The following is a 16,169-nucleotide window of genomic DNA, read 5'->3' on the forward strand; positions in this document are numbered from 1 at the left end:
GAGGGGCGTGCAGACCAGCGGCTGCGCGGCCAGGTCCACCCGAGCTCTGCTCTGAGCATTGGCAGTGGCTTCACCCCGGGACCTAAGACGGCCGGCCCCCTCCCTCCGCATCGGGGCGCCCCACCCAAGGATTCAGCCCCCCTCCGGTTGAAAACGCTTTGGGGCAGTGGTTCTCAACCTTCTGGCCCTTTAAATATAGTTCCTCATGCTGTGGCCCAAACAAAATTATTTTCGTTGCTACTTCATAACTGTTGCCACTGTTATGAATCGTCATGTAAATATCTGATATGCAGGATGGTCTTAGGTGACCCCTGTGAAAGGGTCGTTGGACCGCCAAAGCGGGCGCGACCCACAGGTTGAGAACCACTGCTGGGGAAAGACACGTGATGTTGTTGCTGACTTGAAGTTAGGCCGCGTCTGCGCTGAACGTACCCGGGCTTTTTACTCATTGTCATTATTCCCCAAACAGCACAGCCAACTGGTCAGCAGTGTTCACATGGTGTGCGGGGTTCTTAGGGGCCGTCTAGGCATCACTTAGAGTCCAGGTTACTGCTACTGCTAGGCTTTCTATATACAAGGGGCTTGAGCATCCTCGGATCTCGCCATCAGAGCGGCCTGCGGCCAATCCCCCAGGATGCCGAGGGTCCCCTGCATGTTTCCTCACAAGCCATTTGCATTTCCTCCTCCCATCCTCCTCCCTCTTCTCTCTGCCCCTGTCTCCACCAAATTACTTTATTTTAGACCATCGGTTCTCAGCCTGTGGGTCGCGACCCCTTTGGGGGTCAAACGACCCTTTCACAGGGGTCGCCTAAGACCATCGGAAAACATATCTGATTACATACTGTTTTTGTGATTAATCACTATGCTTTAATTATGTTCCATTTGTAACAATGAAAATACATCCTGCATATCAGATATTTACATGACGATTCATAACTAGCAAAATTACAGTTATGAAGTAGCAACAAAAATAATTCTATGGTTGGGGGCCACCACAACATGAGGAACTGTATTAAAGGGCCGCGGCCTTAGGAAGGTTGAGAACCACTGCTCTAGAGTCTGGGAAGCTGAAGAGGAGGGGATGCCAGCGCTGTGAGTAGGGGCAGTCCTACCGCCGAGAGGAGGAGGAGGAGGAGGAGGGCAAGGCCCGGCTGCAGCTCCTCCCGCCAAGTTAACGTGGTAGAGAACCAGCTAGGTCGGGTCTGGACACGCTTTTCTGTTGGCAGCTCACAGACTTTTTTTTTTGTCGTCACTTTAACTTCAGTGATCTTTGGTGTCCCTGAAGGTAAATAACACACCTGAGTCATAAAGCTGCAGATGCGTTGAGTTCAAAGTTTTGTTTTCTACTTTTAAAGCCCTCCATACATTACAGCCAAGGTAGCTTGGAATCCAGCCTCCTGCCCCGGCCTTCCTCTGGGATTATGAAGGTTGGCTGAGAGATCTGCTCTGGAGAAACCAGGTGTAACAAGACCGGGGCGGAGGGCTTCCGGGGTTGTTTGTGGCACTTTCTCCAGCTCTGTGCCAGTGTCTCTGGGGCATTCCCGCAAGGTTGCTGCTGCTAGAGCTCCCGGTGAGAACCTGCCTTTGTTATGCAAGTCGCGGAGCACACAGTGTCCCAGCCTCCTATTCCTCGCCAGCAAAGGAAGGAGGAGAGGGGTCAATAGGAATGCTGGGCTTAGGATACCTCTTCACTCTCTCCACCCCATCACCTTTAGAAGCCCAGCTAGCTCATAATCAAAGACAGACAAGGCTTCAGAGCGCTGCCTCCAACTTCAACAGGGTCATTAGGATTAAAGTGATATATATAGTCAAAATTAATTTTCTGCACAAATCTAAGTTGATCCAAAGAAAGCAATTAATCCTCCCCACCCCCCTCTGTTTCCCTTATCGTTACGTGGAATCATATTTTGTCCCAGCTCTCTAATGTTTTTTTTTTCATTTTCCCAACAACGTAGTTGTTTCTTTTGACGACTCTTAAAAATTTCAGTGTCAGGGAGGGTCAGCAGTTCCTGGTTTTTCTCTGAGCCTGTCTTCTGAAAATCTGCTGCTGTCGCAACTACCAGGCTTTTGAATCGGCTACAAAGATGCCATTTGGTGTGGTTTTCCAGGTTGTGCTGTTTCCCAGGGAGAACTCGGAGATCCTGGGACATGTAGGTATGTTGGGACAGGCAGGGGACTCAGAGCCACAGAAGGAAGGCAGCTTACCGTGGCTTCGCTTCAAAATCATGGGATGGCCCACAACCACACCAGAATCCTGTTCTGGGAGATCTGCCCACTCAAATCAGGTTCCCCAGAGCAACAACAAAAGTGGGTGGGAGTGAGAGCTGTGGCAGGTTCAGCCCCCTCTGGAATGAGCCTGATGAGTGTATTGATGCTGGCCTTTTCCTTAGAGTGGAACTTGGGGGGGAAAAAAAAACAAACAAAACAGAGGCTGGATCCTGCAGGAAGAAAAAAAAAGAAAGTGAACCACTTATAAAGATAAAGGGAATCTTTCTCACCCGCTTTGTGTGGTGAGCTAAACCTACTGGAGGTCAGGCCCAAGAGATACACAAGCCCAAATGGATGAGGCTATCATGCTGTCAGCTCTGTGGGGTTTGGAGAGAGCCGAGAAATGACTCCATTCCATTTGACTCTCCTGGACATTCTGCAGTGATCTTCATGGTGACATCAGCTGCCTCTCCACCTGCTGTGATGTACTAGTGGGTGTTCTGCATAGGAAAGGTCCCCGTACACTTTCTTCCAATATAGTGCTCATTTTCGTAACACTTTATCTCAGTGGTCCCCAAAGCACGTTATGGAGCAATCTAAAACAATTATGGGGAAAATGCAGACATTTAGGGAACAGAAATGAGAAAATCCTTTGGCTGAAATAATCTATCCTTTATTTCACAAAGTCACTCAGTATCATAGAACCTGTCTGAGTGGTAAATAGATTCAAAGTCCTGGGGGAAATGACCCAAAGATTATATTGTGTTTTTACTATCTTGTTATGCTCTCTGAGTGAATTTAGAAAGTCAATGATATTCAAAGCAGGGTAGTCTTTTATTTACAACCTTACAAATCAACATTGACATGTGTCCTTAAAAAAATAAAATTAAAAACCAACTCTTAATTCCTTACATTATGAAACAAAAAGGAATTTGTTCTAACCAGCAGACCAAAGGGCCATTCATTGAGTAAGAGATAGATGAATTGGACTGAAGGGGAAGTATGGGGGATTAATCTAAGTAACTGATTGTTTCTTTTCTCAAAAATCTTCCTGGCAAAGATTAAATTGCACCAAATATCAATCAATTTAATGATAATAAGACTATCAAACCTGTTTCATTACAACTGTCTAAACATGATTTTCCTATTGAGCAGCCTATCCATCCAGAGTTCTGATTATGCTATAACTTAGGAGACCCCTTGAATCAAATATTAATATTTGTACAGTGATTACAGTAGTTGATGATTTGTACAGGGACTCTAAAATTAAATATAGTGTGTCATCTATAGCCTCAGAAAAGATGAAATGGAAAATTACTTTCTAACCTTTGTTTTTTGCTGGAAAAACTTGTAAGATGACATATTCAAAGTGGTATTATAATAACAAAATACTTCTTTAAAGTGCCCTATTTAAGCAAAATCTTTTACATTATATAGTGCAATGCCTTTCAGACTGTATTTATCCAAGGAATCTTTTCCAAACAAAATATTAAATAGAAGCCAAATAAATAGGTAAAAAGCAAAGGTGCTAAGGAGACAGTGGAGGAATGGATTTCGTTCTTTGAATCCTCACAAGGGCCACTAAAGTAAGTTCGAGGAACACTGGGGTTTTAGGAAGTGTGAAGACTTGCCAAAAAGAAAATAAAAGGCACTATTTGAGATGACATTCCTTGCAACTGTATGTATATATGTGTTTGTGAAATATTCAATTAATATCTGCTTCCTATCTTTATCATTCTCATTCTGAAGCTGAAACTTTTGTGGCATTTTATGATAGCACAAATGGATTCTGTGTCTATGAGTTTCAAATTCTAAGTTTTTTTGTTTGTTTGTTTTTATTCTAACAGTTCAGCAAAGGCCAGAGGGCATGTTAGGTCAAAATACATGTGACCTTGCCCTGGACTGTTTGGCTCACTGGATAGAGCGTCGGCCTGGGGACTGAAGGGTCCCAGGTTCGATTCCGGTCAAGGGCATGTACCTTGGTTGCGGGCACATCCTCAGTGGGGAGTGTGCAGGAGGCAGCTGATCGATGCTTCTCTCTCATCGATGTTTCTAACTCTCTGTCCCTCTCCCTTCCTCTCTGTAAAAAAAAAAACCAATAAAATATATTTAAAAAACAAAACAAAAACATGTGACCTCAATGAATTATTCAGGTAAATATTTCTATCTTGTAGAATAACAGTAACATCTCACTAAATGATTGTCAAATTATGATTAGGACCTTAGAGAATATTTCATCCAAAAAAAACCCTGATTTTTTTTTTTTAGTTGAGAACACAGGTCCTAGAAGTTGAGGAACTTCCCCAAGATTACAGGGGTGCATTCCAGAACACAGTTCTCATGCCCCTGGGTCCCATGCTTTTTCCAGTACTTTATGTATCACATCGTATAAATTAACATGAAATTCTTACAACTTGAAAGTATCAAAATTAACTATTGACTGAAATCAGTTCAACATTTCTGAGTTTCTTTAGACTAGTGGTCGGCAAACTCATTAGTCAACAGAGCCAAATATCAACAGTACAACGACTGAAATTTCTTTTGAGAGCCAAATTTTTTAAACTTAAACTATATAGGTAGGTACATTGTTATTAACTTAATTAGGGTACTCCTAAGGCTTAGGAAGAGCCACACTCAAGGGGCCAAAGAGCCACATGTGGCTCGCGAGCCGCAGTTTTCCGACCACGGCTTTAGACTAACCCAGTCTGGGCCACATTTCAGTCATAGTCAAGACACACAGCTTGTGTTTGATCAAAGATCTTGGAAGCATCCTGAAGCAACACATGTCCCTGCAAAAGGGTGTCCGGAGGTCATCCAGGGAGACACAGGACACTGAGCTCACAGAGCCTTCATGCCTTCCTTGGAAAGCAGCGGTCGCATCAGCATATCTGGAGACAACTTTGCGACTGTGAGGCTGAGATGGGAAGGCTGATGCTCGGTGTAGGAGGGTCTGATCTCCGTCCACCTCTGAGAACTCCTTTCCCACCGAACTCTGTGAGCAGGCGGCAGGGAGAGGTTAGCCCGGAGCATTCACTGTGGGGCTGGGTGCAGAGGCCTGCCAGTTTGGCCTGTCTTCGTATATGTTATCAAAACAAGGGAGGGTCCTGTGATTTTTAACTGGGTTTCAGTGTATTTGTGCATATGCCACATGCACTTTCAAATTACATAATTGGACACTTTATAAGTCACATTACTTTAAACATGTCATTCTCTGCTTCAGGCTATGTTGGAGTTGTTTGTTTAAGTTCCTTTTGAGCTTTCAAGAGAAATAATAGAGAAGGATTTGCTATGAGCCAAATTAATACACTGGTTTCCATTTTGGGGGTTTTTGGCAGCTTTGTTTCTGCGGGGGAATACAAACTCCTTAATGTTACCTGCCGCGTGCCTCGTCTATATAATGATATTACATGCATTTCAGTGTTTGTAAATGCATGTGTTAGAGTGAGCAGCCACCGCCGGCTTCAGTGAGGCAGGCGGACAAAGGGGGGGTCTGCAGGTGAGGTTGCTCAGCCCAGTCCATCGATAGTGACCTGTAACAAGTCTGCAGTTGGGAGATTCATACTAAACAAGTCACCCGTTGTTTACTGTAGTTTGGCAAATGGGGGATAATTGCCTTTATAAAAGCATCAGGGGTACGTGGGGCGATGCTAATGCTTGTCATCCACTTTATTACATTATCCATTGTGGCTGTGATTTTTAAATTATATGCTCTATATAGTATTTAAGTTTTCCTCAAAACAAAGCTAAAAGGGAAAACAGAAGTGCTTATTACTTATTACATAATCCTTGCTCACACTACCTCACAAGATTGGCGTGAACAACAAATACATTTGAAAATTGTAAGGGACATGGCAAACTGTGAAGAATTATTCACATTTGCTGATATCGATACATGTTTGAGATACATTTCAGCATTGAAAAGCTCAGGTGACTACCTTGACCCATTCCTATGAAAATATGTGACACTGTTTTTTTCTTGAACAGCTTTATTAAAGTACTAGAGGCCGGATGCACGAAATTCGTGCAAGGGGCTCTGCCTTGGCCCTCGCAGCCCTGGCTTCATCCGGAAGGTCATCCGGAAGGACATCCAGAAGGTTGTTGGGCTGTTCGGTCTAATTAGCATATTACCCTTTTATTATTATAATTTACATACCATAAAATCCACTCATTGTAAGTATATATCTTACTGATTTTTAGTAAATGTATACAGTTGCGCAGCCATTACTAGAATGCAGTTTTAGAATATTTTAATAACCCCCTAAAGTTCCCTCATGCCCATTTGCAGTTAGTTAATCCCTTTTCTTGCCCCCAGCCCCAAGGAATCATTAATATGCTTACTGTCTCTATAAAATTGCTTTTTAAGCTATTATGAATAATGCTGTTATGAACATTTATTTATATATATATATAAATCTTTGTTTGGATATATGTTTTCATTTCTCTTGAGTAGATTCCTAGGAGTGACTTGTTGGGTTTATGGTAAGTTTATGTTTAACTTTTTAGGACAATGTAAATCTGTTAGAGTGGCTATATCATTTCATATTTCCATCAGCAACGTATGGGGGTTCTAGTTTCTCCACATCCTGGCCAGTACTGGCTAGTGTCTGTCTAGTGGGTGTGCAGTAATATCTTATTGCAGTTCAGTTTGCATCTCCCTAATGGCAATCTAAAGGAAGAGAAGCCAGTGCCCCTTGCCCCTGATTAAATGGTTAGATATTGCATGTTTTAAAAAATTCTTGCAGCACACAGGTTGAAAATCACTGTTCTATACTGTTATTTAACTTTTAGTGTGAATACATTTTTTCCTCCAAACTTGATTTTTAAAAAATTTTATTGAGGTATAATTGACATGCAACATGAGTTTCTGATGTACAGTGTAATGATTTTATAGTTGTATATATATTGCAAAACAATCACCACAATAATTCTAGTTAACATTTATCATCACATGGTTACAATTTTGTTGTGTGTGTGTGATTAAAACTTTTAAGATCCACTCCCTTAGCAACTTTCAAATATGCACCAAAGTATCATTACCTATACATTCAGGACATGACTATTTATTTTATACCTAGAAGTTTGTATTTTTTGATCCCTTCACTCATTTCACCTACTCCCATCTCCATCCCCTGCCTCTGGCAACCACTAATCTGTTATCTATATCCATGAGCTCCATTTTTTTTTTCCTTTTTAGATTCCACATGTAAGTGAGATCATAAAATATTTGTCTTCCTCTGTCTGACTTATTTTACTTAACATAATGCCCTTCGAGGCCATCCATGTTGTCACAAATGGCAAGAGTTCCTTCTTTTTATAGCTGAATAATATTCCATTGTATATATATATGCCACATCTTCTTTATGCATTTATCCATAGATGGACACTTTCTCTAAACTTGAATTTTAAACTCCCTCAAGGGCAAGTCCTTTTAGCTTATTGATTTTTTTTTTTTTTTTTTTACATTACCAGGCCTAGCAAAGTACTCTGGAGATAATGCATCCTCAAGAAATATATGTTGCATACATGACAAAAAGCTTACTGTTTTTATGTAAATATTGTCAGCACCCGTGATATCATAATTTAATAAGTCACATTGAATTTTGTACATCAGAGGTTTCAGTTTTAAAACCATTTCAAAAGGGAGTGCTTCAGAGTATAAACTTGGACAAATAAATTTAATGATCAGAGAAAAGTGACTCTGAGAATATTTTATGGTAACTAATGTGTTTAAATAAATTCAAATTTTTAGACTTTTTTTCCTGCAAATGTCCCTGAGTGCCTTAACAAAATAGTAAAACCATAGTTAATCACAAATGAATAATGCTATCAAGTGTATCCATGAGTAAGGAGAAAGCAAACGAACACTTCACCCATCATTAGTACTCTGGACTCAAAAGATTTCAAATTATAAATACAAATTTATACTTATGTGGAAGCCTGAATGTAAAACAAAAACAACTTTCCCTATAACTAGTAAATAACAGGGGAAAAGAAAAAACTTTTGAGCCTTGCCTGGAAGGGTGCCAAAGATATACACTTGAGAATATTTTAAGGTAATTAGCATTTTTGTCTCTGTGTCAGTAAAAATAGGCCTTTGGCTGCTACTAATTTTCTTTGGGTTAGTGAGACCATTGTATGAATGAAGGGCTGTTAAAGGCCATTTATATTGTGCAAACAGAGGCACAAATTAGAGAGGGCATGTTAATAAGGAGAGGGGGCTTATGAGTGCTCAATTATGAGCCCAGAACCTGTTTCTATTTTAAGGGGATAGGAAACACATCAATCTTGCTTTTAGAATATTTTCAATTAAAATGAACAGCACATGGCATACTAAGAACCAGCGAAGGCTGCGGCCATGTGGGTCTTGAATAATTCTTACATACCATCTTAGAATCAACGCTGATATACGTATAATGGGCTGAAATATAATTTGAGATCCCAGAAGACCGAGGTCCCTGAGCTGCATAAGAAATTCTAAAGGAAAAGAAATATAAAACTGGACCATCTGTTTCACTTTCCGGCATGCAACCTTCAGAGTAGACTATTTGGAGAAGGATGCTGCTTTAAATCTGAATAGGGATGAAGTATAGTACATACACTTGCAACATATCATGAACTTCCTCTCTCCTAAGCATAATCAATAGCAGTCTCAAGCCTAGTTCCGCATGTTAAAAACACAAAGCACAGTGCTAGATGCACAGAGCATTCACTTCTCCCCACGCGGAGACAATAGTGAGCAGATTCCTCTCCAGCCCCAGGCAGCGCCTCCTGCCTAATTGGGTTGAGCAATGGGAGACATCCACTCTGCATAGGCAAGCGTTTGGGGAATCTCATTATGGTGTGCATACACAACTCTCTGCATAAGCCTAGTTTGCCCCTCCTTTAGCCAGTACTCCCAATGCCTAATGCCATGTTTTTTATATATGCTTATGAAAACATTTCAAGATATTATCCTCCACGCTACCTTTTCCCCTATGTGAAATGGCTATTACTAGTATAGAATTATAGCTAACCAAGTTGCCAGCGTTCACATAATGTTCTTAAAGTGGAAAAGCACTAAATAAAACAGTGAAGGGTAGCAGGCATGAATGTGTTTGGTCTCAAGATAAAGAAACCAATACTTTCAATGCTATTCAATAAGCCCAGTGCTGAACTTCTCAAACCAAGATTGTATTGGATTTCTGACCTTTTTTTTTTTTTTTTTCAGGTGGTGCTAGTCCTCGCTCTTGAAACCTTTGTAACTATTAAGGCTGAAGTGCCATTTAAAGAAAAAAGAAGGCAAAGAAATGAGCTACGAGAGCCATGGTGAGTCGTTTGTCAATGTATCCTTTCTTGAGTGTGCTGGGAAGCAGGCTTCAGGGTGCTGGGATCATAGGCTTTATTTTGAATTTGTCTGTTATAACCTGAAAGCTTTCTACAAGGGAGATACAGAGGGTTCGTGTCTGTATACAAAGTCTGTTGCTATGGAAAGGTTTGTGCTTAACCATATTACAGTGTTCTGTTAGGAGCAGGGAACCTGGGGTATCAGTTCATCTCTTTCCAAAAGCCACATATTTTATCGGATAAAAGAAATAACAAAACATGCCCAGCACATATTTCTGCCATTAGAGAACAATTCGAAAGGCCTTTTTTACATTGTATGTATCAAGAAACTATTCTACATTCTAAGATCCATGGTAGCTTCTTACTATAGAAGTTAGTTACAGTGTAATAGACATCAGTTACTCGCAGTATATTATCTAAGCTCCTCGGCTATTTCCACCTCTAAATTCACTTCTACGTTGCTTTTCTCATTCCTACCCAAATATCTGCTGTTGGCTCCACAAGAGAGCTTTCCTTTTAGCATGTGCTCTGTTCTTGGTGAGCAATTCAACACAGTAAGATTGTACTGTGAATGTTTGCTGTTGACATGTTCCCTGAAAAGGGAGGGCGGAGGCTGCCCGAATATTAAAACCTGGGCTGTTCTAGAAAAATTCAACAATTGCTCAAACAATCTAAAATTTGTCAGTGTTCACATTTTTCCTTACATCAAAGTTGGCAAAGTATAGCTCGTCTCATTTTAAAACAGTAATATATTGTATGGTGCTAACACCTACACTTGTAGGGAATCATGTTGGTTCTGGGTGCAGACGCAGAGGCCTGGGTTGGGGGGGTCTAGAAATGCCATTTGCAGCCTGTGCCATCTTGGGCAGGCTTCTTAACCGCCCTGTGCCTGTTCGCCCATCTGTTAACATTGGAATAAGAATCGTACCTATTTCAAAGGGTTGAACTGGGAATTAAATGAGATAGTTCTGGCAAAGCACTTAGAACAGTGCCTGGCACGAAGTAGGGATGCAGTAAGTGTTGGTTTCTTACATTGTTGGTCTTCCTATAGTTTTTAATCTTGCCTTTTTCCATGAATATGCAGCTACTTCTTTTAACTCGGAACAATCTTAAATGGTAGAATCTGGGACAATGTGGCTAGACGTTTGAAAAATAGGTGGGGTTGGATGACTTTCCTATGTCCCACAAATAACCCCATTAACAATGAGCTTTGCCCTGGCTGGCTGGCTCAGTTGGTTGGAGCATCATCCTGTGCACCCAAGGGTTGCAGATTCAATTCCTGGTCAGGGAATATACCTGAGTCGTGGGTGCAATCCCAGTTGGAGTGCATTAGGGAAGGCAACCAATTAATTGCTCTGTCTCCCCCCCTTTTTTCTAAAACATCAATTTAAAAAAAATGAGTTTACCCATACCTGTGAGGACAGCTTTGCCTTTCAATATAATAACTAGGATTCTCTCTTTGTCCATTGACCTGCTGAAAACTCCTTTTTGGTTCTGGATAATATAAATGTAAAAAGAGTTTGTCTGGATATATATGTGTTACCTATGTCAACAGTTAGGAAGGGAGAGGGATAGAGAGTTAGAAACATCGATCAGCTGCCTCTTACACACCTCCTACTGGGGATGTGCCTGCAACCAAGGTACATGCCCTTGACCGGAATCGAACCTGGGACCCCTCAGTCCACAGGCTGACTCTCTATCCACTGAGCCAAACCGGTTAGGGCCAATCCTTATATGTTATTAAATGTAGAAAGACATTTAAAATATCTGATCATTTATCCCAACATATGCAAAGCTTTACCAGTATTCCAAGTATAAAAAACATAGACATACAGAGAAAGACAAAGAGCTCATTTTGCACATATCCAAACGGATGCCCGAGGTTTCAGCCCAGACCTGGAACTCATTGTCAGTACTTGGCATTGATCCACAGCCAGAGAAACCACGATTATTAGGCCTGTTTTCTTTACTCAGAGCCTAATTTGGGACTGTCAAGTCAATTTGACTACAATTGAATGAAATTTTTGTTCTTTAAATGTTTGTTCTTCACATTTCATTTATATACTCTCTCTAGTAAGGTCAAATTCCTCTGTAACTATTATCTAATTTATTCTTGTAACTTCTATGTGAGATAGGGAGCATTTATCTTTATTATTAGCATCTGGTGTTGGAAGATTCACATTTACTTTGTTGGGAATCACCAGGAATAAATCTCATGTAGACACTAATGGAAAATATAATAGGAGATAAATATAGGTATATCTGTAAATGAAGATATTTTCCCACCTTTGAAATCTGTTGACTAAAAAGATGAAAAATGGAACAACTTATGATGATTGAATAGTAATAAAAAGCAGCATTTAATCTAAATCTCTCCTTCCCATGATTACAGCATACTAAATATTACTAGATACTAGAGAGTCTGCTGATGAGCTATGTAAATGTTTTCCAATAAAATTAAATAGATTAGAATTGGAAAGAGAATGTTAATATTTCTAAGGCTTTTAAGGAGTCTTCTCTAAACACGTTTCCAAAAAAATACAATTGAAGACTGTGTCCCCGCGTCAGCAGTACCAGCATGGTGAGCGCCATTGTGGATAGAATGGGCAGAGGCAGCCATCCTGTTGGAGAAGTTCCTGTCATCTGTGATCCTGTATTGTTAATTCTCTCCGTGTATTCTGCCTGCTGCTTTGTTTTGGTTGTCAAAGTTTGTTACTGAGACAAGACTAAGACCATCCTACTCTGACAGTCGCAGATTGAGTTGGCATGACGCACCATGAGGTGCGTCTAATTGCTGTTAATATTGGAAGGATGGATAATCCTATTAAAAAGAAGAACAGTTATCAAAAAATAAATAGGTGGAGGCAAGACTAGATTACATGAAAGAAGGACAGCTTGATGAGGGGAAACCCATTAACCTGAAAGGAAACAGTTCTTTGCTTCCAATTTAGCGTTGTGAGCAAGACTGCATTCATACTAAATTGAAATGGAAACAATTTTTCTGATTCATTTGTAGACTTAACTATTAGGTTTTCTTATACCTGGAAAAAGAGACCCTACTGTGAATCCTAATTGTTAGTAGAATATCAAAATGCCATGTTAGGATTATGGGAAAACCTTTGTCTTGCTCCTGAGGTTTTATTAATGAGTGGAGAGCACAGTACTCTACACCAGTGCCTCCCAAACTCGATGAGCACTGGCATCACTTGGCGATCTTGATAAACTGTAGCTTCAACTTGGTAGTTTTGGAGTGGGGCCAACATGCTACCCTGGAGAAGCCCCCAAGAGATGCCCATCCTGCTGGTTCAGCACAATTCTTGGAGAAGGCAGGCTCCAGACAAATATTTTACAAAGAAATCTGTGTACATGCAGCATGACTTGCTTTGCCATTGTTCCAGGAAATTAAATGGCACTGGGATAACAAAACCCAAACCACTTGCTTTGAAAATGGGAATGAAGAGAATGAGCCAATTTAAAGTTTCACGGACTCTTTTAAGGACAACTTGAATTATGGGTAAAGGTGAAGCTGTAATGGAATAGTCTGGAAAGGCAGAAGGTCTCTTGGTTTCCATTGGAGGTTAGTTCATAGTTTCCTTCAATCCCTCCCTCCCTTTGGTCATAGTTTTTACATGGCTATTAGAAAAAATGGCAATATAATACACTTTACTGCTTGAATTCATGTTGCCTTAGAAAGAGAGAGCATCATGCTTCTCCTCCCACAACCCAAGTTGTTAAGAGAACATGGAATGCTGCAAGGACCTCCCAGCAAGCACATTTCACCCATTCAGTCTGTGCCAGGACGTGCTGTTTATTGGTGGTTACATTCTGGTAAGGTCATCTGACACTCCCAGCACGAAGTCTGGTGTGGGCTCTTGCATGCATTCATCTTAATCAAACCTCAGATAGCTGAATAAGAAGGAGACCATTACATTGAATTACTTTGAGTAATTAAGAGTGTATTTGAGCCCTGGCCAGGTTGCTCAGTTGGTTGGAACACTGTCCTATACACCAAAAAGGTTACAGGTTTGAGTACCAGTCAGGGCACATACCTAGGTTGTGGGTTTAATCTCTGGCTGGGGCACCTACAGGCAGCACCCAATTGATGTTTCCTTTTCACATCTCTCTCTCTTTCTCCCCCCCCCCCACTTCCTGTCTCAAAAAATCAATAAAAACATATTCCTCCGGTGAGGATTAGAAACAAAAAGAATAAAAATACATAGTGCATTTGAGTCAGGAGAACTTTAAATAGGGAAAATGGGTTTCAGAAACTTAACAACCTGTTAACTATTCTGAATTTTGGGTGATCATAAACTATCATTTATTACTTATATGGTAAGTATGTAGGGACAGCATAAACCTGAAAAGCAGATGGTAGGAAAATGAATTGGGTGGGCAGTGTGTGCATGTATTAGTCTGATCAGGCTGCTATAACAAAATACCATAGATTGGTTGGCTTAAACAGCAGGCATTTACTTCTCAGTTCTGGAGGCTGGGGAGTCCAGGATCAAGGTACTGATTGATTTAGTTCCTGGTTAAGAGCCCTCTCTCTGGTTTGTAGATAGCCACCTTTTCCCTCAAATGACTGAGAGAGAGCAATCTCTCTCTCTCTGCCTCTTCTTATAAAGCTACCAATCCCATCATGAGGGCCATAATGTCATGACTCATTTAACCCTAATCATCCTCTAAAGCCTTATTTTCAAATACCATCACATTGGGATAGGGCATCAACATATGAATTCTTTTTTTGGGGGGGGAGGTGGGGGGATGACACAATTCAGTCCATAGCAGTACATTAAAGGCCAATGAAGATATTAACAACTTTGGAATTATAATATAACACAAAAATGCAGACTTTTTCTTGTTTTTCAACTTATAATTATGTATGTATGTATATATATATATATTAATATATTTTATTGATTTTTTTAAAGAGAGGAAGGGAGAGGGATAGAGAGTTAGAAACATCGATGAGAGAGAAGCATTGATCAGCTGCCTCCTGCACACCCCCAACTGGGGATGTGCCTGCAACCAAGGTACATGCCCTTGACCGGAATCGAACCTGGGACCCTTCAGTCTGCAGGCCGATGCTCCATCCAGTGAGCCAAACCAGCTAGGGCAATTATGTATATTTTTAATATTTGTTGTCCCTTAAGCCACAGTCTAATATGTATATTACACTGATATCAAGTCAGGAAATAAGGTCCCTGATGATAGTTTCATCACATTATTGAAGGTTGTTAATTCTAAAATTAATTTATTCTCCTATTTGCAGTATAACTTAAAAAAATAGTTGTGATAAATTTAGACATAGCCCTACTCTAACAAAGACAAATTTACTTCTAGCATGTTAGGGGGAAAATCTACACCTTCTGATACACACAAGTGAACATGGTGGACAAATATGACATGGAAAGATTCCCTTTTGCCCGGCTGGCGTGTCTCAGTGGTTGAGCATTGATCTGAACCATAAAGCCACAGTACATGCCTGGGTTGCAGGTTCGATCCCCAGTGTTGGGCATACAGGAGGCAGTCAATCAATTCTCTCTCATCATTGATGTTTCTATCACTCTATCCCTCTCCCTTCCTGTCTGAAATATATATAAAGATTCCCTTTCTACTGCAAATTTCTGGGAGTGATGAACAAAATTAAATTAAAAACTCTCCAGATATCAGAAACAAAGCAAGAAATCAAAGCCAAAACAATAAGTACAAGCCGATGCTACAAGGACCTCTGGGGACGAGGATGGACACTGGAAAAGGCAGAAGGACAGGAGATGGGTCCTCACACTCACTAGGCAGCGAAACTGAAGTGAGTCCCCTGCAGAAAGCCTCGCCCCTCAGAAGGAGAGCTAGAAAACTTCACTCCTTGGCCTGTGGAAGGACCAAGGATGTTTGCTGTTATTGGCCTGGAAAGGGTACAGGCCAGGGAAGGGACGTTATCCTAGAGAATCTGACACCAGCGTAGGCCATCTATTGAGATGTCTGAATTTATATTATTTGCTTAGAAAGCTAACCCTAAGTCTGTTTTCTTGGAATGGACTCTCTAAGCCAGCAATTTTTAACTGGTTTGCCACAAGAATTTTTACAATATTCAGTACCTGACGTTTTAGTTCGGGGCACTGACCCCTTTTCCCTTAGATTGTCAAGTAAAAAAATGACAACAGCCAACACAACTATAACTGTCCAGTGTGAATGAATCGAAATTATACCTTTTGTGGGTCAGATCGGCAAAAAGTATATTCTTGATGTGGCTCAGAATTTTGGCAATTAGTTTATGTGTGTCATGAGATGAAAGATTTAAAAATCGCTACTCTAAGCCAATAAATTAACATAAAAATAGGTCCAGAGCCTTAAAACCCTAGGAATCTGATAGAAGTGAATGCAAAAGCACTCTATGAGGTCATTTTCACAGCCTAGAGGTCAGAAGCTGTAACAGTCCACTAGGACTGCTGTGACACAATACTACAGCCAGGTGGCTTAAGTAATGGAATTTGTCTCCTCACAGTTCTGGAGACTGAAAGTCCCAGATCAAGGTATTGACAGTTGTTTTCTCTTCTCTTCTTGATTTGCAGATGGCCTTCTTGCTGCCTCTTCACATGGCCTTTTCTCTATGTGCATGCATCTTTGGTGTTTCTTCC

The 16,169-nt window shown here is 40.7% G+C and overlaps 1 protein-coding gene across 1 annotated transcript in view; it reads left to right on the forward strand.

Annotated features, from left to right (window-relative positions):
* The first annotated feature begins 9,419 nt into the window (after window positions 1–9,419).
* ARID1B (AT-rich interaction domain 1B) overlaps window positions 9,420–16,169 on the forward strand; it is a 387,394-nt gene continuing 380,644 nt past the window's right edge. Inside the window, 1 exon segment of the mRNA XM_006779610.2 lies at window positions 9,420–9,513. Coding sequence (XP_006779673.1) covers window positions 9,511–9,513 — 3 coding nt within the window. The 5' untranslated portion in view covers window positions 9,420–9,510.

The sequence above is a fragment of the Myotis davidii genome, unplaced genomic scaffold, assembly GCF_000327345.1.
Source record: "Myotis davidii unplaced genomic scaffold, ASM32734v1 scaffold1494, whole genome shotgun sequence".
Classification (NCBI taxonomy): Eukaryota; Metazoa; Chordata; class Mammalia; order Chiroptera; family Vespertilionidae; genus Myotis; species Myotis davidii.